Below are 26,549 nucleotides of genomic sequence, written 5' to 3' on the forward strand. Positions count from 1 at the left end.
TCCCCGGACCAGTTGTGTGAGAAGCGCTCCCAACATCGCACAAAGGCCCCTCAGCAGTGGCTTGGGGTGTCCTCGGGCTCTGGGGGCGGAGGGCAGGGGATCTCCTTGCGGGGCTCTCTGCATGCATCTCATGAACGCTCTAGTTTCCTCTCTGAATGCAGACAGCAGCCGGGCGCTGGAAGAGCCCCACCACCAACGCCGTCCCCGCTTGCTTCAGGCTGCAACAAAGGCCACTTGAGGGCCGAGAGACAGCACTGCCCAGTTCCTTTCCTGGGCCTGTTCTCTCCCCTTTCACACATCTTTCCCTTTCATTCCCCCCTGCCCCCTTTACTCCTGCATTATGCCTCATTGAATCCATCAGCCACTTTATGGGGCGCTCCTGAAGCATAAATTTTCTGTGGGGGGCTCCTGAGGGTTTCCCTGCTGGCAGCTCCAAACCCCCTTGGTGGTAGTGGGAGGGAGGGAGAAAAAGGCACACACTCGAGGGAGGAGCCACGGATGGCCCCTCCAGGCTGCATCTCCGTCTGGCAGGTCTGGGATAAGCTGGAGGCAGCAGGCACCCTCACCGGCCAAGAGGCCCCACCCTGCTCCTCCCTGCTCCCGAAGGGGTGTGATCCCTCACGATCTTAGGGCGAGCAGCTTAAGCCCCGTGAGCCTTTGTCTTCCCATCTGTAAAATGGGGATAGCAATCGTGCCTTTCTCACAGGGTTGTCTTAATGGCTCAGCGGGCTAATGTAGCAAGCGCCTTAGAACAGGGCCTGGATCAAAGTGCCACTGAAACATCTGCTTTACCATTACCATCACGCAGAGGACGCGGGCTGTTTAAGGGCCCTTGCACAAATGTAACGGAAACAGGCTGTGGTTATCAGTGGGAAGACAGGTGAAGGAGAGTAAGAGGTACAAACTACTAGGTATAAAATAAATGAGTTACAAGGATGATGTAAGTACAGCACAGGGAATATAGCCAATATTTCCCAATAACTTTATATGGAGTATAATCTATAAGAACATTGAATCGCTATGTTGTACACCTGAAACTAATATTGTAAGTCAACTACACTTTAATAAAAGAAAGAGTCCTTGTACTACCTCCAACGCCTCTACTTGTTTGTGAATGAAGGAAGGAAAAGAAAAAAATAAATCAATTCAAGGCTATTTGCAGCTGTTTCTGTGTGAGTGTGTCAGTGTGTGTTTTCTTCTTTCCTGCCTTGGTGTCCTGGAGCTCTGAAAAGAATAAGAACAGTGGCCTAAAGCAGTGAACAGGCAGGATTCTGCTTAAAACCCCAGCTAATTCTGCAGCTTCCTTTAAAGTGGCACTAGGAGGAGGCAGGGAAGAGGCCAGAACTGTTTTTGTAGCACCCTCCCCTCCCAACCACTGCTCCTGGAGACCAGGAAACGAGGGGGAAAAATCCATAAATCATCCTCTGAGAGGAGGACAGAAGAAGGAACCGCCAGGGGGACAGAGCAAAGAACAGCGGCCAGCTGGGCAGGGAGTGCGGGCGGCATGAGGGGGCACCTGACTAGCTGGTGGGCAGGGAGGGCTGCCTGCAGAGGGCAGAGCATCTAGGCAAGAGCTGGGCAAGCCGCCCCATTCAAAACTCAAAAGAGAGAGAAAGGTCTTAGACTCCTGTGCAGCATCAGGTCCCACCGAAGGAGGACGCCACACCAAAAGGTGTCTCTGATCGGACACTTCTCTCCATCCCGCTGCACCTTCCCCCTGGTCACCCGCTACTAGAGCTTCCCAGCCTCTCCGCTCCCACCCGTCCATTGTCCACGAGTAGCCAGAGCCAGCTTTTCAGGATGAAAGTCAGATCGTGCTACCCCTGCTTAAAAATTTTCAGCGGCTCTCCACGGCCCTTAGAATAAAATCCCCGACCCTTCACCATGGCTGTTAGTCTGTCCCCTGCCCCATCACGTGCTAACATCGAATCCATCTGGCCTCCACCTTTACTTTGCCTCTCAAATTCACCGAGTCCTTCCCACTTGAGAATTTCATCTGCGCTGCTCACCAGGCCAATCCCTTCACATCCTTCCCATCACAGATGGGGGCCTCTCTCAGGGAGGCTTTCCTGGCCCCCCGGTGAGAATGTCTCCTGCCTTAATTCTTCCCCCTCAAGGCCCCCGTCCTCCGCCCACAGCGTTTCTATAGCTGCTCGTTCTCCATCTCCCCCACCAACAGTCAGCTTCACAGTCTGACTCGCTCACCACTGAAAAGAGCCCCCAGCCTGGTACCTGGCACACAGTAGGTGAGCGATAAACATTTAATGAATGAACAGAAGAATCAATGAGTAACATCCATAGCAAGTGAGCATTTGGATACAAGAACCAGAACATTTAGGAGCTGGAAAGGCTGGGGTGAGATTTTAAGATTCCTTCAGAAAAGCTCTCCATTGCAAACAATCACTGTAGCTTTTCAGCATCTGAAGTGGTCCACGTTTGGGGTGACAGCAGTTTAGGTGTTAGTTTCTTGTTACATGGCAAATAGTTTGCATTAATTAGTTTAACAGAGGAGAGATCCATGAACTTCTTCTGTGAAGGGCCAGATAGTGAATATTTTAGCCTTTGTGGGTCACACAAACTCTGTTGCAACTACTCAGCTCTGCCATTGTAGTAGCACAAAAGCAGCTGAAGGCAACGCAGAAACATATGGATGTGGCTGTGTTCCAATAAAACTTTATTTACAAAAGCAGGCCATAGGTGAAATCTGGCCAAAGGCCAATGCTGACCGATCCCCGGGTCGGACTAAGGCCTAGCAAAGCCACAAGAGAAGGACACGTAGTAAGGACCGTTTTTTTCAGTCTTCAAAGAATATGCATAGCAGGGACTAGGCTATCACCATTCCCTAACGTTGCTTCCATGCTGTAGGATGACAACATAGAATAAAGACAGGAGCACCTCGAATTTATTTGAAATTATTGTTTCATAGAACATAAAGGATTTCAGTTGTGTCATTCTGCATGTCAGCAATATGTTTGTGCAAATGGGAAGTTCTAAGAGCAATTTTCACTCTGGAGGTCCTGGGGAGCTACTGTTGAATGTCTAGGTGGGTGGCTGAGTGGATGGACGGACAATAAAAATGGACAAGACAGGATGCTTTCTAGGGTGATTACAAAGTAGACTTGGTCAACAACTGGAGAGGTTAGGTGAGAAGTTGTCAAAACAAGTTAGTGGTTTGAAGCCTATGAGACCAGAGGGAGGACCTGGTGGCGGCGATGGGCAAGATGGATTTGGTGGGCAAATAAAAAAAAAAAAAACAAGGAAAGAGCAAAGCCAGTCTTTTCAACAAATGGACATCCACATGCAAAAATGAATCGAGACACACACCTCACACCCTTCACAAAAATTAACTCAAAACGGGTCATAGATCTAAATGCACAACTATTAAACTCCTAGAAGATAACATAAGGGAAAACCTAGATGACTTTGGGTATGGCAAAGACTTTTAGATAAAATACAACACCAAAAGTACAATCTATGAAAGAGCTAGTTGATAGGCTGGACTTCATTAAATTAAAAACGTCTGTTCTGCAAAAGACAATGCCAAAAAAATGTGAAAACAAGCCACAGACCAGGAGAAAATATTTTCAAAAGACCCATCTGATAAAGGACTGTTATCCAAAATACACAAAGAGCTCTTAAAACTCAACAATAAGAAAACAAACAACCGATTTCAAAATGGGTCAAAGACCTTAACGGACACCTCACCAAAGAGATATACAGACAGTAAATAAGCATATGAAAAGATGCTTCATATCACCTGTCATCAGGGAAATGCAAATTAAGACAATAAAGAGATACCACTACATATCTATTAGGATGGCCCACATCCAAAACGCCAACGATGCCAAATGCTGGCAAGGATGCAGATAACAGGCATTCTCTCATACTGCTGTTGGGAATACAAGATGGTACAGCCAATTTGGAAGGCAGTTCATGGTTTCATACAAAACTAAGCATGCTCTTACCATAAGAACCAGCAGTCATGCTCCTTCATATTAATACAAAGGAGTTGAAAACATATGCCCGTACAAATGCTTGCACGCGACTGTTCACAGCAGCTTTACTCCTAATTGTCCAACTTGGAAGCACCCAAGATGTCTGTCCATAGGTGAATGGATCAACAAACTGTGGTACGTTCAGACAGTGGAACATTACTCAGTGATAAAAAGAAATGAGCTATAAAGCCATGAAAAGACATGGAGGAAACGTAAATGCACATTACTAAGTGAAAGAAGTCAACCTAAAAAAGCTACATACAGTATAATCCCAATGATATGGCATTCTGGAAAAGTCTAAACTATGGAGACAGCAAAAGACTGGTTTTTTGTGTGTGTGTGTGGTTGCCAGGGATGGGGAAGGGAGGAGATGAACAGGTAGTGCACAGAGGATTTTTAGGGCGATGGGACTATTCTATATGATACTATAATGGTGGATCCATGCCATTACACATTTGTCCAAACCCACAGAATGTACAGCACCAAAAGTGAACCCTAATGTAAATTACGGACTTTGGGAGATTAGGATGTGTTTAAGTAGGTTCATCAGTTGTAACAAATGTACCACTCTGGCGGGGGATATTGATAATGGGGGAGGTTATACAGTGTTGGGGGCAGGGAGTGCATGAGAAATCCCTGTACTTTCTGCTTCATTTTGCTGTGAACCTAAATCTGCTCTAAAAAATAAAGTCTTTAAAAACAAAAAACAAGGACACAAGAAAATCACAAAGATGTCTCCATGTCTTAGCCACTTGATTTCCATTATCAGTTGAAAATGATTATCATCCAGAAGATGACCAGTTATAAACAGCCTGGACGTTTCCTCCTGAAGAAAGCAAGTGTTTCAGAATCCTATATTTTCTCAGGACTTGATATACAATTGAGAAACGTTCTTATTTATTTTGTTAATCCAGACTTGTGAGAATTTCCAATATTGTCCAGAGAGAGAAGAAAAATAACCTTGTAGAACTAAAACCAGGGCAAGAAAATAAATGGCTTACTAAGCCCCTGCCACGCGCTCAGAAATCGGATCCATGTGTTCTCGTTGAACCTGGACGTGAACCCACAGCTGGAGGTATGAGAACAGATGAGTACCAGGCCTAGGGAAGGCAGACAGATCTGGATTTGGATCCCAGCGCTGCTCTTCCCAAGCAGGGTGGTCTTAGGCAAATCTCGTGGCCTCTCTGGGCCTCCACTGCCTTATTTATATAATAGGGTTTGGACTTAAACCCTCCCAGCTCGGACAAGCTATATTCTAACATTCCAGAGCCAGTTCTCCGCCATTAGAAGCCCCACGTTCATAGGACCCGACTGTCTAACTGTTCCCCAGTGTGTCCCAGCACCTCGCAGGGAGGCCCTGCCCAGGCAGGATTCATCCGTTCCTCAAATGTTCACTAAGCAACAGCCATGTGCCACTCGCTATGTACCAAAGCTGGAACCTAGCTACTCTCTCTCCAGCCAGAGCAGCTTCTTCTGAGAGTTGATGTTGCTTGCCCTGACTCTGGGAGATGCTGCATGCGGGCCTCTGTGATGTCAGAAGGATGAAAAGCACTGAGGAAGGCGCAGGAGGTGATGGAGTGAAGGTCACATACAGCGATTGTCCTTGGTGGGAGCAATGACGCCAACACAGCGTCGGGGCCCACACACCGCCCCTCGGGCCGCTAGAGAGCACTGCTTCACCTTCACCTATCACCTTGCCACGGCTTCATCTGTGATCTGCTTATTTGTGATGTGATCCGAAATCCCTACTTACAGAGCCACCTGCCAAGAGGCTGAGCCTGCAGCGTCTGCATGAACTCCTGAGCAGGGGATGGGCTCTCAATTGAGTTAAGGCTGGGGTTATAGTTTTTGCCTTGGAGACAGGATGCGGCCAGGAACTTTTTCCAAGTTAATGAAATTTCAGAAATTTCTGGTGCAGCCCAGGTATGGAGAGCACGCTGGAACTTGGGATGCAGAGGAAGAGCCAACTTGGGCGTGGCCTGGACAACAGCAGGAATATGGAGTTCTCGCTGCTTCCTTCAACTGACTCCTGAGGGCGGCTCTGGCCAGGGTCCCGCAGGCAGGCGGCAGGGGCAACCTCTGCCCACTCAGGAAGACTCAGATGACCCTGTGTTTATTTTTAACTGTTTTTGTACAAAATCGAAAAGCCTTTGGACACTGGGCTCATGTTCAAGGTGAGATGAATGATAAACAGTAACAAAAGCATCAGACCCTCTCCTGAGGAGCCCACATGCTGATCCGGGCTCTCCTGGTCTCCCCAAACTGTCAGATGTGACCTACAGAACCTTGTCATTTATAAACAGCCAGGGAGCTGGGCCACCAGACCAGGTCCTAACCTGACACTTAACTCACTGTGAGACCGTGGACAAGTCCCTTCTCCTCTCTGAGCCTCAGTTTCCTCATGCATAAAATACGGGTGCAGATGGACCAGATAATCTCTAAGGAACCTCACAGGTCCAGCAAACCACATCTCATCCTGGACACTTACCCTGGTCTTGGGCATGAAACATGGGGAAGAGCCCATGAAACCCAGTCTTGAGGAAAATACTGAATTGTTCATACGACTTCAGCATTTCCCTTAATAGCCCCATTTAGATCCAGCTGCAACCAACAATCATAGAGCACCTACTATGTTCTAGGCAGTCTCGTTAACGGCCTCTTCATAACCAATCCGCGAGGAAACGGTCATTGCCCTCAGGTCACAGACGACAGGAATGATGGTCCACTCACCCAGAGGCATGGGCTATGTGGTCACCGAGGCTTGGGGTTAATCCCGGCCCTCCCCTCCCTACCTGAGTGTCCTTGAGCAAGTTACGTAACCCCGCGAAGCCTCAGTTTCCTCATCTGTAAAATGGAGATAATGCTAGCTCCTGCGTCTCATGGGGTTGTTTCAAGGTCTGAATGGAAGGGGCATCTGAAGTACTTAACAACCGTCACCTTGCCTTCCCTAAATCTTCTCTGAAATCTCTCGGAACATAGCTCACCGGTTCTTCCTTGATACTTGGTCCCTGCCTTAGGATTCTCTGACACACAGGCTCGATGTCCCAGCCAATGGCAAATGGCCCCACTGGGGACTGAGCTTCCTCCTGAGGGCCAAGTGGAATGAAATTCTGCCGTGGCCCAGGTCCAGGCCCGAGAGCCCAAAGCCACACATGCACGTGGACAGCCCATGCGCGCACCCGCACCGAAACCTCATCACTGCAGCCCTCGCTGGCCCAGCACGGACTCGCAGAAAGGTGGTCATCACAGTAGGAGCAATAAGAGCACCACCCATGATACCTCCTCCCTTTTTTCTATGGTTCACAAAGCACGTTCACATATGTCACCTGGGTAGGGTAGAGGCTGTGCTTTATTTACCTTTACATACCCACTGAATAATGCTAGGTATTAAGCAGATTCTCAGAAACTACTTCTTGAATGAATAAGTTTTATAACAAGATGTTTTTAAATCACCGTCTACTCAGCACATATGATCAGTTCCCCATTCTGCTAAGTGCTGAAATGTGCAGCCTTGCATTTCACTCCTACAACCATCCCTGAGACGAGGTCACTCATCAATCCCTGTTTTGCAGAAGAGGAAACAGGCTCAGAGAAGTTAAATGATGCACCCAAAGTCTCAGCCAGTGAGAGAGAGAGACCTGAGATGTGGACCATGCTTCCAGACCCTGGTTCTCACCCCCTCCAGTCTTTCTCCTCTTCTTTAGCCAGAAGAGGCAGCAAGGGGGGCATGGGGGCAGGATGCATGTAGTCGATAATGCAATGAATTTTATGTTTGGAAAAACAAAAAAAATCCTATTGTCTTTAAGACACAAACCAGAGAAAGCAAAGATCAGCAAAATCACCTCGGCTGAGGGGACATGAGAGTCTCTGTTCTACTCTCCGGTCCCTGAGGCACAGCTATGACGACTTTCTAGTCCATCCTTGGCCTCCTTATAGCCCACAGCACGGGGCTTGTTGGTATCTCTTCTGTGTTCTCCTAAGCCCCTCCTGCAGGTCTGCCCGCCTCCCACATTCTAGCAGTTTCCTCTTCATCTCACCTACCCCTGTGGGAGCCAAGGGGACCATCTTTTGCAAAACGTCCCGGAGTTATTAAGTTCCTGTTTCCTTGGACGTTTCGTCTTCACCCACTGCCCCAGCCAATAACTTAGAATAAAGTTTATGAGCAACTGCCTACCAGAAGCAGGCAGGCGGGGAGTGACATGGTCAGGGTGACACAGGCATTTAAAAAAAGTCTGATTTTCCTCTTTTCCACAAATGAGGAAACTAACGGCATTGACGCCCAGCCACAGGACCAGGGGTGATGGAAATGGTGGGGACGGGTCAACCTAGTATCCCTAGAAGCAGGTGGCTGTGGCCCAACTCAGCCCAATGCTACCGGGTAGGCGTGCAAGCCCAGCGTGGCCCAATCTTCCCACTCAGCCCACTGCTACTGGGTAGGTCATCAATCCCAGCATGGCCCAATCTTCCAACTTTCCGAGGGACAACAGAGTCCTATTTCTTTTTTCACATATTTCACATGAAACTTCCTGATTTCTGAACGTTGGTAACTAATTCTCCCCCGCCTCTTTTCTTTTTGATATGATACAGGAGTGGGCTGGACTTGGCCATGAGCTACACAGTTATAACCTCTAGTGAGACTTGTGGTACAGATGGCTGTACGCATCAGACGGCCCTTTGCTGCCCTCACTTCTAAGCCTCCCTGGCGGTTGGTAAGCCTGGGCCTTAGGCTCAGGCCGGTGGCCTGTGAGTGGAAGAGCCGCAGTACCTTCCAGGCCAGGGCAGTGCAGAGCTGGCTGTCTTCCCCCATTTCTCCTCCCCTGTGAGGCACTGGCCCTGGAGGCCACCTGCTGCAGCCGGCACAGCAAGGCTACAAGATGGAGGCTGGTGAGAACTCAGGATCTGTAGCGGAGGCGCCCAGCACCACCTGCCCTAGCACACGCCTGGAGTGCAGGTCTTCATTACAAAAACCCCATGGTAGTAGTTTAGCATTTCCTGGTTTCCAAAGCACCTTAACTCTACTTTCTTTATATGACTCTCAACCCAGTTAGAAAACAGGACCAGGCTTCATTATTTCACAGGTGAGCAAACTGAGGCTCAGAAGGTAGAACCGAACACCCCGAGGTGTGTGGCCAACAGGCGGTGGACTGGGATTCCAGCTCTGGACTCCTTACCTAGCACTCCTCCTAGCCTCCAACTCAGGAGCTGGCCTTCGCCACGTGAGCCCCCTGGCATTCTCTGGGTCACCTGTGGCTTGTACAAGGACGACTCGCCCCTCCCCTGCCCACGGCTAGCTAAAGATCCACCTCTTACTTTTCCTGTGGACTTGGTCCCCTTCCAGATGCAGAAGTAACAGATGGTCCAGGCGGCCAGCAGACACAAGGCCAGCTCCCAGCGAAGGTTCCCGATGTGCTCGATCCCATCTGAGATGGCCAGGACCCGGCGCCTGCAGAAGGGAGGGCAGAGAGTCACGGGGGTTGGAGATAGCCCACACTGACCCCACCATAAGCAAAGCTAGTGCTGCAGAGGGGCAAGGACAGCCCACTCACTCACTCATTCGCCCACCATTCACCAAGGGTCTTCTCTGAGCCAAACTCAGGGCCGGGTGTGGGAGCCTCAGAAAGGAGAAAGACTCAGCCACAGCCTTCGTGGATTCGCTCCATGGGGGATAGGATGCGGGTTAGCAGGTGGTTTATGGAAACAGTATGGTAAGAGCTGCAATGGGAAGAAGCACAGGGACTTTGGGAAGACTGAGAAGTATCTAGCCCACCTCAGGGGTGCTGGAAGACGGCAGGACGGTCCATAAACATCCCCGGTCCCTCCCTCAGGGGAGATTACACAACCCTGCTGAGCTCAACGGTGGCCAGAGGACTTGCGTTGGCCAGCGGCACACGCTTCCCTTCAGGCGGAGGCGTTCAGAGGCAGGCGGAGTGGTCCGCCATGTTCTCTTCGCCCTAGTGTGGCTCTCGTAACAGAAGCATGTGTCAGGGTGGCCCTCTAGAAGCCCAAGTTCCTAAGAGAGTACACGAGCCCTCCTGCCACCCCACATGAGCGGGGTGGCTTTTTTTAAATGCAAGCAGCAAGAAGCAAACTCTGCTGAAAGACAAATGCTGGATGATATCACTCTATGTGGAATCTAAAAAATACAACCAACTAGTGAATAAAACATAAAAGAAGCCGGCTTCCAGATACAGAGAACAAACTAGTGGCTACCCGTGGGGAGAGGGAAGGGGGGAGGAGCAAGACAGGGGTAGGGTTTTTTTTTTTTTTAAGGGGTTATTATGGGATTATATAAATCATGGGTGTGAAAATTTTGAAAATTGTAAAGTACTGTAGAACTTAAATAACCTTTCATTCAAAAAAAAAAAAAAGCCACAAAAACAAAAAGAAACCCAACTCTGTTGCTTCAAGTTACTAAGTAAGATCTTTGTTACTGCAGCATAACCCAAACTCTCCTGACTGCCACAGGTGTCCGAGAAAGCTTTCTGGAAGAAATGATATTTGAGCCAGATTTTGAAGGATGATAGAGTTTAGCCAGGAGAAGGAGGGGGTAAAGATTGTTTTAGGCCCAGGGACTAGCAAAAGCAAAGGCCAGAAAACGGAGCATGGGATACTTGGGGAACGAGGAAGCCCAGAGACCAGAAGCGAAAAGCAGGACAGATAAACAGAGGAGGCATCCTCGGGAGCCTTGAATAGTGTGCCAAGGGGCAGGAGTGTCCCAGAGGGCCCAGGCCACAGGAGAGGGGGACCCTGGCTGCACTGAGCCAACGTGATCAGCCGTGGCCCTCCCTCAGACCCCACCAGTCCTTCAGGGCTGACACAGGCCTGGCTCCTACAACCCAGCCTGGGGTTTGTGTTCCTCTAAAGTCAGACTCGCCACGCTCCATATTGTGCAGAACCATGGCACCAACACAAACCCCCTCCACACTCGCTCCACGAACCCCATGCCGGCTGCCAAGCCACCCCCACCGGGCCACGCCAGTCGCCTGGGCGCTCTGGGAACGTCCTTTGAGAAAGCAGCTCCCATCCCACCAAGCATGAAAGCCTCCCTCAGTGTCTGTCTCCCTGGGAATCCACTCGGGGCCTGATTTTGCATTAATTACTCAATGACACCAATTAGCGCTGGTCTGCAGGCTCCCTCCAGCCCCAGCCCCTGTCGGAGAAATCAGGCAGGCCCCCAAATAAAATTGGGCTGTGTGCAGCCGGGGATTTACTCGAAAGGAAGCCAGCTCTCACACCTATAGGCAGAAGGGGGACATCTACTAAATATACATTTATTGAGCATGTACTAGTTACCAGGCACTATATTAATACTGAGGATAAAAAGGCATGCATGGTATGGGGCTTGCCCTGTACTAGGATAAGTTGGACAAAAAAAAGTGCAAGTTATCTGAGAAAGAAAGGAGACAGCTGCTTAGCTATAACGGTTACTTTATTTGCTTCTTATATCTTAGCAGTCTTTGGCTTTAAATCGTTTTAAAACGACAGGCTGTATTAAATGAAACCTTTAAGGGTATCTATCATTAAAACAGAGCAGCAGGACCCAGAGCATGGCCCTTGTGGGGTGCTTGCCAAAAATTCCTGTGGACCCACTGAGTCTGAATCCTTACAAAATGGTTCCCGGGAAGCTACCTTTTCCTATGTTTCCCGGAGGATTGCGCATGCACAGCAAGGCTTGAGCAACACCCCAGAAGGAGAATTTCCTGGTGTTGGAGGAATGATGTACGGACTCCAAGGGTTTTGTTTTGTTTGTTTGTTTCTGAGAGGACGTGGACAGGGAGTTAGGGATCCTCTGAGAGGGTACTGAAGGGATGTACTTTCTCCCCAGAGAAATACCCTGATGTGCCCATTCACTCCCCAAATTCTGCAGGAACTTCAGGGTGCTCACAAACTCCCCTGTCTCCAGACTTAGAGCCTCGCAGCCGAGGATGCATAAGTACCACCTTACAAACTGCCCCCCGAAGCTTCCCAAACACCCATCGGGTGGCGAATGGGAAAGGACAACCCAGAGCAGGAAAGAAAGCGGCTATGGCAGACGGAAATGCCCAGGGTACTCTCTGTGCCTGTCACTGCAGCCTCGAAATCTCCATCAAAGAAACACTGAGACAGGTCTAGCAGGGCTGCATGCACACCCATGCCCTCTTGCTGGTGAGGTTGTTTCCTGAACAGAGAATCTGAAAACTGGAAACAGCACAGGGACAGAGGGAGAAAGAAGGGAGCAGACCCGCCAGGAGAGAGCTGGTGCAGGCCCCCCTCTTCCACAGTTTGGATGCTGCAAACTTTTGAGTCATGCAGCTGGCTTCGGCGCCCTCTCGCTTAATTGAACAATCTAATTCCCAAAATGGGAAGCAGATTACTGAAAGCTATGCAGGATGACTTGCTCTTCTGTTCCGCCAGACATTATTTGAAAACATCCTCAAACTATTTTCTTTAGGTCTAACCAGCACTGACTCTAACTAGCAAGGGACATTGAGTTTCTAAAGAAAGGAGGCTCGGGGACCAGGTTCTCAGCCTGCAGGACTGCGGGGTTGTTTTCAAATCTACAAGGGCAGCCTTTGAGAGCATGGGAGCTGGGACACTCAACTCTGGAGACTTGGAGAAAGCACAGCTCTTCCTGGGAAAAAAACTTTCTTAATGACCCTCCCCCGTGAAGCGCCGGGACAGAAGAAAGGTCTGAATAAGGAAGAGTTTGCTGCCAACACCCTGGCAAAAAAGGACCCAGGAACAGACCTCCCGACACCGTTCAGGGGGCGGGAAATGTGGAAGACTGGATGGGGCCCTTCGGAAGGATTCATTTACCCGAGGAATATTGTGCACCTACTACGAGCCAGGCATGAAAGCAGGTTCTTCATGAAGCATTTTTTTCAGGCCCTAAGACTATTTCTGGAGATTTCCACCCAGTACCTGGAGGTGTAAATGCCTCTGCTTCTCCAGCCCTGGGCACACACAGAGATGGCTGGGCTCAAAAGCCAGCTCTGCTCCTGACAAGCTATGTGACCTTGGGGAAGGGACGTCACCTCCTTTCCATAGGTTTTCAAGCAGGAACTCATCTCACCCTCCCAACAATCCTCGAGGTAGACGCAATTGTTATCATCATTTCAAAGATGGGGAAACCGAGGTGCCAGGCGGTTAGGTAACTTGCCCAAAGTCATGCCGAGAGCAAGTGATGGGCGGGATCTGAACCCAGGGATCCTGGCTCCAGGGCCCAGACTTGCAGCTGCAGTGCTAGCTCCTAGATTCCCCCATGACACTAATAGGTGTTTGGCAGTTTGTAAGGAAGCCCTTCCTTCCTTCTTTACAAGTTAAAGCCATGTTGAATGCACCCCCCCCAAAGCTACCTCACGTGACTTCATGCGCTGGGCAAAAGTAGTACACAGCACGCATCCTTCACGCATTTATTAATTTATTCAAGTGATACTTATTAAGGTGTTTTCAGTGTGTCAGGTACTGTGCTACACTTGGGGTCCTTCAAGAGCTCATGGTCCACGGGGGAAGACGGACAAGTGAACAGAGCAGAGTGTGGAGAGGGTCAGGACAGGGAAAAGCAGAGGAACCTCACTGCAGATCTGGCCAGTATCTGGACGTGGGAGTGGGGCTGTGGAGGCCCTGGAGGGTTAACAAAGAAGAGGGAGGCATTTGGGGCAGAAAGTCCACCAAAGGCAGAAGCCAGGAGGCTGGAACAAGGGCTCGATGTGCAGCAGGAAGCGGGGTAAGAAGTGGCGGCAAAGGATGAGGCTGGAGTGATGAGCAAGAGCTGGACTCTGAGCCTTGCTGAGGAGCTGGGGCTTCATCCTGAGGGTGATGGAAGCCGAGAAGAATCTTAAAAAAGGGGAAGACTACATCAGGTGCATGTTTCCGAAAGCTCTCTTTGGCTGCACTGGAAAGACTGGAGGGTAAGGGTGGAAGGGAGCGAGGTGCCCAGTGTGGAGACTTTTGCCTTAATTTGGACAATAAAGAGGGAGGGGCTGGACGAAGGTAGGGAAATGGCCCTGGAGGGGAACAGATGGGCTGGGGAGCAGCAGGGGTGCAAGGTGGCTGCCTGGGGGTGGCAGGTAGCAGGGAAGTTGGAGGTCCAGACGGACGCCAGGTTTGTACCTTCATGGATGGGGGTCATTAGCTGAGCAGGAATGAATTGTCAATCGGTGTAGAGGAGGAGGAGGTGGAAGGTCAATCTTTTTTTGTTTTGTTTTGTTTTGTTTTGTTTTTTGCGGTACGCGGGCCTCTCATTGTTGTGGCCTCTCCCGTTGCGGAGCACAGGCTCCGGACGCGCAGGCTCAGCGGCCATGGCTCACGGGCCCAGCCGCTCCGTGGCATGTGGGATCCTCCCGGACCGGGGCACGAACCCGCGTCCCCTGCCTCGGCAGGCGGACTCTCAACCACTGCGCCACCAGGGAAGCCCCGGAGAGTCAATCTTTTAGATAAGGTGATTTTGAGATGCTTGTGGAACACCCAGTCGGCTGCAAGGCCCAGAGGCAGCTGGGTGTCTGGGTACAAACCTCACAATAGAGATGCAGGCAGGAGATTCAGACCCGAGCCCTTGGCCATCAAGTGTCCTGGGAGAGCATGAGGCCGCCTGGGGAGAGCCGGAGAAACGGGAGGGAGAGGGCTGGCCACAGAACCCCCAGAACCCCATCACTTACAGGGCAGATGGAGGCTGAGAGGAGCCCTTTGAGGAGAGAGAGAAGGGTTAGGCATCCCTGAAGAAGGTGGCATCCCCAGAGGCAGAGGGAGAGAGCGTTCCAGGAGGGCAAGGAACCCATCTGCCAAGTGCCTCCAAGCGGCCTGGTGAGAGGGAGAGCGCTGCGGGATTCGGGGCCAGAGTGGCAGGTGAAGCAAGGAGAGCTGCCCAGCCCTGGCGGGGCAGACTTCAGACAGCGGCACGCAGGGAGCAGAGGGGAGGTGAGACCTGTTGAGGCGGCTCTTTGGAGAAGTTGCTCTGATGAGAATGCGAACTAGTAGTTCTTGGCCACAGGGCATCAGAGCTGTCTTACCTACGCTTGTTTAATTTTCAGGTTGGCATGACTGGGATACTTAATGGAAAAGAGCCAGGAGGGAGGGGAAGCTTCAAATGCAGAAGGGAATGGGGGGCGAGGGAGGAAAGAAGCAGGTAGAAGTCTCTGAGACGGGCAGCAGGGAAAGAATCCATGCGTGGAGACGTCATTTCTACAGGAAGAAGAGGGAAAGAATTGGGAATCCAAGAGGTGAGTTGAAAAGCAAACTATCCTCATTAAGAGACTCTCAGAGTAAGGAACAAGAAGGAGCTGGTAGCAGAGGGGACTGTGGCAGGTGCCACCCAAGAGCCCTCACATCTCACTGCATTCAGTCCTCATACCAACATAACTACCATGAGGGCATTCTTATACCCATTCTACAGGTGGGGAAACTGAGGCCCAGAATGGTGAAGCAACTGGCCCAGATTGGGACCTGAAACCAGGTTCTTCTGATGGCCACACATCCTTCTGTCTCGGCAGAAGCTGACCCCAGAGAGAGGATGCCTCCCACTCAAGGCTTCTGCTATGTCCTCCGCAGTCTGAGGGAAGTGGCTGGAATCCGATCCTGCAACACCCTCACCGTCCTCTCTGTGTCTCACATACACAGAGGGGCTGAGTCCAGAGGGAAGGAAACAGCCTCATACCTGGCGCTTTCCTTCCACACACTAGCTTCCAGAGCCGAGAGTCGTTTGACCAGAGAAAGCAAAGATGGAGTAGACCCTTCTCTCCCACCACCGCAGAGGGCCTGGGAGGGGCGCTGTGGGAACGGGTCCCAAGCCGACCGGGGAGGCCTCATCTCAGTGTCCAGCATGGAGCCGGCAAACGCATCACCTTTCTTTAACCTGCCATGGAGGGTAGCACTGCCAGGGATGCAGAGGCCGCCCTAAAAGCTGGCACTGAGGGACTGCGCTATAAATAGCCTTGCTCAGTCCTCCTTTCTGGTCTCCCAAAGCAACAAACAAAGACAGCCCATCACCCAAACAAATGCGCCTTCCCTGCCCCCTCCATAATCCCTCCACCTTCGGGGTCCTGCTCTCACTTCCCCAGCCCAGTGCAGGCCCCCAACTCTCCCCGTGTACGGGGTCTGCTCCTGCAGAGCCCTCGGTCGAGGCCCTAAACTGAGCTGAGGACTCAGGGCAAGGGCCCTCCTAGGCCTCTGCATCATGTATTCACTCAGGAGAGTGACTGGATGCTACCTGCGCGTTGCTGAGGGCCCTAAGAGCAAGGCCTGCAGTGATGAGGAAGGCAGGTGAGTCCTGCCCTCAGGGAAGAGAAAGGTGATGACAAGGTCAGTGACAGTCTGCACTCCCTTCATGCTTACTGAGGCCAGTGCAACCATGATTCCTACTTTACTGATGGGAAAACTGTAGCTTAGGGCAGCAACATGCCCAGAAAGGCAGAGGCAGAACCTGAAGCCACATCTATCCAACTTCAGAGACACTGCTCGGACCCATGGCCCCATCTTGGGGAAGATGGACTAGAAATTGTGTCACCCAGGGAAGACAACTAGGCAACGAGGCTGGTCTGTGGGGTCTGGAGCTCCCATGCCAACTTCTTCTATCACTGCAGAAATCCTCCTCCCAGGTCGCGAGGAAGTCCCCTCCAGTCCCCTCCACTTTCCAGGATTCATTCCATGGTTCTCTCTGCCAAGAATGTCCCTGTAAATTCTCACATGCCTTAAAAATTCTGCCTGTCCTTCAAGCACCAGCTCAAATAATACAAAGCCTCACCAAGTGCTTCCTTGGTCCCCACCTGTACCCTGAGGACGGGTCCCTCCTTCCCCATGAAGGTGCAGTGAGCATCTACACGCACCAGGCACTCCTAGGTCAGGGGTCAACAAACAGTTTCTGTAAAAGGCCAAATAGTACAGATTTAGGTTTCGCAAGGCATATGGTCTCTGTCCCAACTATTCAACTCTATCCTTGCAGTGTGAAAGCAGCCAGAGACAATATGTAAATGAACACTATGGCTGTCTTCCAATAAAACTTTATTTACAAAAACAGGCAGCAGATGGGATTTGGCCCATAGTTTCCTGACCTCTGTCCTAGGTTAATGCTTCCCAAAGAACACTAATCCTTTAATACACCCTGAGGTCACACTGGGACCTCACTGAGAAATGGCTGCACATTATAGCCCTCCTTAGAGAGTCCCAATGCTCATTAGACTATTAAAGGCTCTGAGAAGTCCTGCAATAAAGACACCTCTATAGCTCTGTCTAACCCAATGTTTCCCAATCTTATTTAGAACTATTCCCCATTAAAGTGAAAATTAAAACCACAATGAGATACCACTAGGGTGCACCCAAGAGGACGGCTGTAATCAAAAAGACAGACAACAGGGCTTTCCTAGTCGCACAGTGGTTGAGAGTCCGCCTGCCGATGCGGGGGACACGGGTTCGTGCCCCGGTCCGGGAGGATCCCACATGCCATGGAGCGGCTGGGCCCGTGAGCCATGGCCGCTGAGCCTGCGCGTCCGGAGCCTGCGCTCCACAACGGGAGAGGCCACAACAGTGAGAGGCCCGCGTACCGCAAAAAAAAAAAAAAAAAAAGACAGACAATGATAAATGTCCTCAAGAACACGGAGAAATGGAACCCTCACATATTTCTGGTACGAATATAAAGTGTTCTGGCCACACTGGAAAAGTCTGGCAGTTTGTTAAGAATTTAAACATAAAACTCAGCCATTCCACTCCTAGGTTATTCAAAAAGAGCCCAAAACTGAAAACCACCCAAATGTCCATCAACCAATAGACAAACTGGGGTCGATCCATACAATGGAATATTATTCAGCCACGAAAAGGAACAAAGCAGTGACACATGCTAGAATATGGATGAACCCTGGAAACATGATGCTAAGTTTCATGAGGACAGTAACAGAGACCACACACTGCATGACTCCACTGAATATGCAACGTCCAGACTACACAAATCCACAGAAACAGATAGCAGGTGAATGGCTGCCTGGCAGGGACAGTGAGATTAACTACAAATGGCATGAGAGATCTTGCTGGGGAAATGGAAATAGTACAAACCTATTTTGCGGTGACAATTTCACACTTGGCAAGTTTGCTCGAAAATCACCTACTTGCACACCTAAACAGCGTGCAGTTTATGGCATGTAAATTATACCACAAAGCTATTAAAAAGTTGTTAAGAAGGAAGCGCCCCATCACGTTTCTGCCTTTCCAAAGCAATACCTCCTAACTTTGTGTAGAACACACTTTGGCACGGAGCACTGGGCAGTCTCGCGTATGTTGTCTTGTTTTACACCCACTGCCCAGAGCAGACGGAGGCTCCAAGTAGATATGGACCTTGCCGTAGATCACAGACTGGAAAGTGGCAGAGCCTGGCCTGGCACACCAGTCTCCTGACCCCAAGTTCAATGCCTGTTCTGGTCCTGCATGGCTGGAGGGTAATATCCAGCAAGATAGGAAGCAGTAAGGAGAGGTGTCTATAAGTAGGGATCCCACGCCACGGAAAGGGCCTCACTGCTCCGTGGCTGGAATCCCAGCGCCCTTCTCCTCCTTACCAGGACTCAGCACAGCCTTCCCAGACCCCCGGGTTCCCCTGGTACAGCAGCTCTGCGTTATGAGTGGCCAAAAGCTCAGGGAGGGTCTGACACCTGGCGGGGTCGGCCCCTCCAAGACACTCTGTGTTAAGGCTGGCAGAGAGCCACCGTCTGCGACGGAGGGACTGCGGGCAGGAGAGGCACACGTGACATCAGGAAAAGCCCTGGACGAGAGATCCAGAGCAGGAGCGGGCATCTGCCCCCAGGTCCAGGGTATCCCACCAGGAGGCCTCTGTTTTTTGAATGACACCTCATCCACCTGAGCTGTTGGGTGGGAGAGTGGGGACAGGCTGAGAAAGGGCAAGATGCAGGGGTGAGCGGAGCCACCGTCGACTGGTTACTGCCCCCCTGCTTCCATCACTCTATGCTGACTGCACCTGGAAGGGTGGTGAGGTGCACCCATTTGCCAGGGAGGAAAGTGAGGTTCAGAATCACCTGCCCAGGGCCCCCAGGAGTGAGTGGGAGAGTCAGGTCCCAGCTCTGGTGCTTCTTCCTCATCTTAGAGGTCTTCCAGGGAAAGCATGGAGCAGAGTGTGTGTGTGTGTGTGTGTGTGTATGTGTGTGTAAATCTGGAGAGTTTCAAACACTTTCTCCTGGTTTTATTAGAAGTGATAAGGAATCGAGATAACACGCTAAAATTTGGGAACAACCCCTTCTGAGTTACTCTCTGCCTGAGCCTGAATTCAAGTCATTCATGAACCTCTTGTGCCACCAGCTGCAGGGCCACAACATACTCCAGGAGGCCAGCATCAATTTCCATCTCTCATCACAGTAGATCAGAGTCCGCTTGCCTCACACTCAAGGCCTGGCTCAGCTGGAAACCACAGTATTCTATTAAAAGCAACATTCAAGTCATTTCCTAAAGGTACCTCTTGAAATCCAACAAGACAAAAGCCAACAGGTGTTTTGTGTTTTGTTTGTGCTGGGCGCTGGAAACAAGTCATTCTTCATTCGTTCCTCCCTCCCTCCACCAATTATACATCTCCATCTACAGCAAAACTCTCTCTTCAAGACCCTAGGGCCACAGGGCTGCAGATAGAAGGGACACACCAGTCGGATTCTGCCCCGTGATAAAACAGGAAGCTGATGGCATTTCAGACATGGGCGGGAGGAGCATGTACGCAAGGGTGGAGGGATGCAGGTGGGATCAGAGAGGGCCGGCTCTCAGCCCAGCTCCAGCTCTTGCTAGACAAGAGAGGCACTTTGGATAAGTCCCTTAACCTCTCCCTGCCTCAGAATCCCCTGAGTGAGATGGGAATCTGTTCAGTGATGCTGTATCATGTATCCCCTGGGTGGGTGGATTAAATGAAGCGATAGGCCTGGAGGGCCATGCTCAGGGCCAGGGTACACAGTAGCTGCTTAGCAACTAACTGCAACTTCCCTTCCTTTACTTCATCCATCAGGATGTAAAAGGAATCTCAGTCAGAACTCTTGTGGTTCCGTAAATCACTGCTTCCCATTACTCGGTGTAAGACATCCACTATTTATGAAAACAAATGCCCTCATAGCTGATTTTATATACAAATATCTTTAATGATCAAGACTGGATAATACTAGGAGTTCTATAAAAGGGAGCTGATCTAAGAGATGAATTACGTTTCTGAACCTGGGAACTTATACTCTTCAACAGACAGGGCAAAAGAAAAGTAAGAGGACACAACTCCACGAGGTTAAAAAACATTCATTCATTCATTCAATCTTCCATCCATGTGTTTGAATAAATATTTTGTGAGCACTTAGAATGTGCTGGCAGGACAACAGGGAACAAAACAGGACAGTCCTTGCTGGCATAAGGCTTATAGTCTAATGGAGGGAGGGAGAGAGAGAATAAACTAGTAAAAAAGACACAAGGATTTCAGGTAAGTCCTACGCAGACAATAAAACAGACAGATGGGGTTGAGAGGGACCGGGGTGCCGATTCAGCTGATAAGTGGAAGCAACAGGATGGGCAGGGAGGGCTTCCCAAATGACACGTGAATTAAGACTCAATGATAAGAACGAGCCAGACACCCAAGGACTTGGTGAGGAAACTTCTAAGCAAAGGGACTCTTCTATGCAAAAGCTGGACACTGAGCCTAGGACAAGCCCAGGACATACGAAAGACAGAAAGAAGGCCGGTGCGGAGGAGGGCAGAGGGGAAGACGAAGGAAGCAGGGGCGGCCCCGGGCCCACAGCAAGAATTAAGAGTTTCACTTCAGCAACTTGGAGCCCAAATTTTGTGTCCAAATTAAAATCAGTTCAAGTGGCCACCTGATTTAGAAATAAACAATTTTTTAAAACCTCCTCCAGGAAAGATAAACCAGAAAGACAAGACTGCATCCTTCTGAATAAAGATAGAGAACTGAATACCCTTAGAGCTTAATGCAGGCTCAGCACACAATATGCTCTCAACAAATGTGTGCTGAATGGATGCCACACAAAAGCGATTTCAACTGTATACATGGCGAGAATGCAGTTGCTTGCAAAACCCTGGGCGAGAGGGATGAGACGACTGAGAAAGGGAAGTGAAAATAGACCAAAGCCCATCTGATGCTACAATGCCGGTTACACTCTTATAGCACTCGATCCCTCCAGAGGACACAGGCTCAACATGTAAAACCGCAAACATATTGAGATAAACTCGTGGGTGCCAGATGCATAATGAGTTACTAAGGGAAACCAGGGTGGCCTGATTTTGAAATCTGACATGAGGAAGACAAGCCGCCCCTGCCCCACAGGCCCCCTGCCTGAGCCAGAACCCAGGACTGACCCAGAGCCTGAGCTGTTCTCCCTGGCTAAGCCAGTAACATGAATTATTCCCTGAAAAGGAAAATGAACTTTCAAGATGCCAGATGCCCAAGGTCAGGGTAAAGCCACGGGCAGCCCTGCGGAGGGAAACAGCACCTTGTAACTGACTTTATGGGAATCTACAGGCTTGTCTCTCCTCCGCTTCTAGAGGGCTAGAACGGCGTCTTACATTCCCACCACTGCCAATTACGCCAAGTGTCCTTACATGCACCAGGAGCTCAGACGTTTGTTGAATGAATGAACAAGCACACAACTGAGGCAGTCCATTCTGACCAAGCAATGTGGCCCTGAATAAGGTCCCTGGAGTTAGAGGCAGTGAGAGCGAGACAGTAAGAGCACACTATAGATGGGAACCAGCCACACAAGGAAACAGCAAAGAGAACTAGGAAAGAAACATTTTTAAGGACACTTGATCCAATACTTGAAGGGCTGTCACATGGGAAAGGAATTAGGCACGTTCTATCCAAAGCCCCAGAAGCCAAACTATGACTGAATTCAAGGAAGAACTTTCTCCTAGCAGAGCGTTTGCCAGGCTGTATTTAGTGGAATGCTAGCGTTCTGGGGTGGGCGATGGGTGGGGGATGAGGGGAAAGAGTCCAAATGATTGCACGGGAAAATATGTTTGGGAATTTGAGTTAATCAAAGGTAATGGATATTCTTACTGAAGGGCATGGCTTTCAGCCCTTCTCAAATTTATGTGGCTCCAAATAGCTTTTCATAGGATGCTACAAACATCTCACAGAGTCTCTACATTCCAAGTTCAGCTCCGAGGAGAAGATGAATGAGAGCTGTCTGATAAAAACACCTTACGAAGGAAGGAGCGTCACACCAGCATTTGAGTACTTTTAGGATGCAGAATTCAACATTGCATAGATGATACAAATGCAATCAGAGTAGAAAACTAGAACGATGGGTTCATTCTCACATTGACTTTCATTTTGAATAACCAAGTAGCAGACAAAAAGGCCCAGTTACAAGTGAGGACACAGACTCGCTGCCCCTCCCACCACTTGGTGTCCAAATGAGTGGGTGACATGGATATGACAAAGGGATCCTCAAAGCCATCAGTGCTGTTCTGGGGAGCTTAGGGACAGGATGAGTTCTTGCCAGAGCCCACTTTGACTCGCCTCATGTAGTATTTTCTAGAAAATATTGCCTGCCACCTTCCTCCCATGTACCTGTACATTCTGTAAATATTCACTGGGGGCCTTCCATAGACTGGCAGTAGTGAGCAAAACCAGAAAAGGTACTGCTTCATGACTGCCTCCTGGGGAATTCACACAATAATCAAACATAGTGCACAAATAATAATTTAATCGAGGTTTTCCATACATGTTACAAAGGAAATGAATGGTACAAAGCAACGTAAGTTACACAGAGAACTTATCCAGTGTAGGATTTGAGGTTGTGTTCCCTAAGGGAGCACAGAAACCATGTTTTGCAGACACTCAAATGTGCAGGTCCTAAACATTCCACTGGAAAACCATAGCCCAGTGAGGCTGGAAAAGGTCACACAGCACCTCCTCCCACCCCCCAAGAGCAGCCTCTGCTCTAGCATAATGTCATTATGGATGCTCTATTTGGGACTAAGACTCAGTAGGTCTGGAGAGAGCTAGAGTTTGCACTCCTAACCAGGTGATTCTAATGCTGCTTCTCTGACAACCACATCAGGCAGCGCTACTTCATCAGGCATTTTAAAAGACCCAAATAGGGGCTTCCCTGATGGTGCAGTGGTTGAGAGTCCGCTTGCCGATGCAGGGGACACAGGTTCGTGCCCCGGTCCGGGAGGATCCCACATGCCATGGAGCGGCTGGGCCCGTGAGCCATGGCCGCTGAGCCTGCGCGTCCAGAGCCTGTGCTCCGCAATGGGAGAGGCCACAGCAGTGAGAGGCCCGCATACGGCAAAAAAAGAAAAAAAAAAAAAAAAGACCTAAATAAATGGAGGGCTATACCATGTTCATGGACAGAGAGGCTGAATCACAAAGATGTCAGTTTTCCTCAAATTAACCTATAAGTTCAATATTCTCCCAACCAAAATCCCCACAGAGTTGTTCTGTTATTATTGTTTTTTAACTCGACAAGCTGATTCTAAAATTCATTTCGAAGACCAGAACAATTTTGGAAAGAGCAAAGTGAGGGACTTGCCTTATGAGGTCAAGGCTTAAAATTAAACTATAGGTATAGTATTGACACACAGTTAGCAAAAGAGATGAGCAGAACAGAGAGCCCCTAAACAGACATGTGCTTGTAGGAAAACTTTATATGGAAGATGGCATTACAAATCAGTAGGGATAGGATGAACAATTCAGCAAATACATATATATATGTGGCTGGATTCCCACCTTGTACCATATGCAAAAAGAAAATTCCAGGTAGATTATATTCCTGAATGTGAAAAAACAAAACTTTAAAACCCTTAAAAGAACACCACCCCCCCAAAAAAAGAAAACCCAGAAAAAAAATTTTTTTTACAACTTTGGGGTAGGGAACTATATCTTAAATAAGACACCAAGTGTGCAAACCAAATAGAAAACTATTGGCAAATTTGAATTCAATACAATTTATGCCATACATAAACAAGAAAGAAAAGCCACACACTAAGAAAAGCTATTTGCAGCATGAGTACTAATACCTACAATGTATCAAGAACTCCTACCTATGAGAAAAGAGAAAAGGATATGAGCAGAAAGTTAATGGATGAGGAAACCCAAATGGAGCAAAAAAACCATGAAAAGATGTTCAACCTCATAAAGTAATTAGAGAAATGCAAATTTAAAACAGTGGGATACAATTTCATATCCATTACACTGGCAGAACTTAAAAACTCTGACCAGAACAAGTGCCTAGGTCTAGAATGGGGAGAAGTAGAAATTCTCGTTCTACTCTTATTTGGAGAGTAAATTAGCACAATTCCTTTAAAAAGCAATTTGACATAATCTGATAAAAGTGACAATGCATGAACCCTACCTCCCAGTAATTCCACTGTTAGGTATATGGCCTAGAAAACTCGATTTGTGCAGAGAAGCACAAACAAGACATTCACTCAGCTTAATCATACTGGGAAACGCGAGACAGTCTAAATGCCCATCAAGAGGAGCCAGGTAAACACAATGTAGACTCTTTATATATGGAAATACTATACAGCAGGAACAGAATGAATGAACCGAAGCTACATGTATCAATATGGAGACCATCTCAAAACCAATATTGAGCAAAGAAACAAAGCTATAAGAAAGAGTGAGTAATGGATACCATTAATATAAAATTTTAAAACATTCAAGGAAGACTTAGCCATTACTTGGGAGATATACATAATATGAATATAATATGTATATAGGCACATGTATGTACAGAGGGAAGTATTTTATTTATATCAATATTTATATAAATAAGTTATATTTATAATTATAAACTCATGTTCTTTACATTCATTTTATAGAATGATAAATCTAAATTCAGCATAATGACCTCTAGAGAGGGAAGGAGAAGAATGGTATCTGGGAATAGAATAAAAATCACTCCTAAAACCACTGTCCCTCTACACTATCATTAAAGTAGGGGAGGGTCTTCAATGAAGCCAGACCTTTCCAGATTAAAAAGCCTCAGAAAGCCTTTAGCCACCCTTCAGCCCACAGAGGAAACTGCTCTTCAATTCCTGGGGCACTGCACAATTCTGCACATTCACAATGTAAATCATGCCCTCTAGGGGTGTGCAGTGAACAACTTATACAACCGTGCGTGGCAGCTCTCGTAACTCCAGGGCCACAGACCTCTTTGGAATACTGATGAAAAATGCCCGTCTCTGGGAAAATGCCCACCCACACGACTACTGCCTATAACGTCTGTGGATTCAGGCACCTTCCCAACAACCATCAGCAGGCCTACACTGGTCAAACTCTTCCAGGAACAAGGGCTTACAACCTTCGGAAGTACTTGCAGACAACTCTGTGAGGCTAAAGCTCTTCCTAAGTACGTTGAAAACCTGCCTCTTTACAACCTCTACCCGTTAATGTTGATGTACTTCCTTTCCGCATGACATTGCTGCTACTGAGAGAAAGCTAACCTGCCCCCCCGGAGACTTCTGCTTTCAAGGCTAAATATATTCTTGACTTAGTTTATTGTAAACGTGCCAAATCTTATCTTTTGTTAAAAATGAATTTTTAAACTGCCCATCATTTTACCAAGCACTTCTTGTCCCAGTAAGTAGGCATGCTGACATGTCATCAAAGAACAAGAAAGCATTTCTCTCAGCTGCCCCTTTGGGAAACCTCTCAAGATCTCCATTCTGGCTTCCAAAGCAGCCAGATGCCCATAGAAGCCAGGAAGTACAAGGCTGGAGGCAGGGTCAGGCTTTTTCCAAGGGTGGGGGCAACGTTAACTGAGCAGCACCAGGACAGAGCACCCCCCGGGGCTAAAGGAGACAAGATGTTTCCACTTACTCCCAAAACTCCATGACGGGAGAGGTGGCATTCTGTAGGGACACATGGCTGTGGTTGGTTGCGTTCAGTTTCTGGAACTCCACGCAGTTCTCTACAGTGGAAACAAGACAAGAAACACAGGAAAATTACCCTCCGTGAGGGCTGGAGCTTGGAAAACCTTCAGGGCCGATGGTGCAACCCAGCGGTTTCACCCAGCCGCTCCGGGTAAACATGGCTCAGAGAGCACTGTGGGGAAAATCAATCACTTACAAACAGTTTAAGAGGGAGGCTTGGCTCGATTCAAACAGGAGGAGAAGTTTGGGGGCAGGGTACCTCCTCTCTCCTATTCCCACGAATATGGCCTTTCCAATTCTTTCCTCTGGCCTGGTTCTTGAATCTTTCACCTTTTCCACTTCCCTGCCTAAGGCTTGTCCATAGCATTTACCTGTTCTGCTCAGTGGCCCCGGCAGGAACAAGGGGGCTAAAGGGGGGCGTCAGCCATGGTGTCCCTGGGCCAGTAATGCAGGTGAGACTCAGTTTTTCTTCAGGGAAGAAGAGGCTAATGTCACAGCTGCCTCACAAAGACCTGATGACTGGATGAAATAACATCCAAATGTGTAAAGAATCCCTAATTCCTTCATCATTCCCTCAATCCAGGAAAGGACTTATTGAATATCTCTTCTCATTTCATGAAACTTGATGACCAAGAGAGATTTGAATCTCAAGTTAAAAACATCTGAGTGTTCATCCTCTAAGGCCCAGGTCAGCCCGTTAACCTCTCCTCCAAGAAGCCT

General features: G+C 48.9%; 1 protein-coding gene across 1 annotated transcript in view; it reads right to left on the reverse strand.

The window, feature by feature from the left end:
* Nucleotides 1-26,549, reverse strand: part of SLC6A11 (solute carrier family 6 member 11) — a 121,626-nt gene that overhangs the window by 88,632 nt on the left and 6,445 nt on the right. Inside the window, exons 4-5 of the mRNA XM_027093850.1 lie at nt 25,777-25,867; nt 9,306-9,438 (exon numbers count right to left, since the gene is read on the reverse strand). Of these exons, the coding sequence (XP_026949651.1) occupies nt 9,306-9,438; nt 25,777-25,867 (224 nt within the window). The remainder of the gene's footprint in view (nt 1-9,305; nt 9,439-25,776; nt 25,868-26,549) is intronic.

This window comes from Aethalodelphis obliquidens, unplaced genomic scaffold (genome assembly GCF_003676395.1).
Source record: "Aethalodelphis obliquidens isolate GAN/ISIS:26980383/991018 unplaced genomic scaffold, ASM367639v1 scaffold86, whole genome shotgun sequence".
Lineage (NCBI taxonomy): Eukaryota > Metazoa > Chordata > Mammalia > Artiodactyla > Delphinidae > Aethalodelphis > Aethalodelphis obliquidens.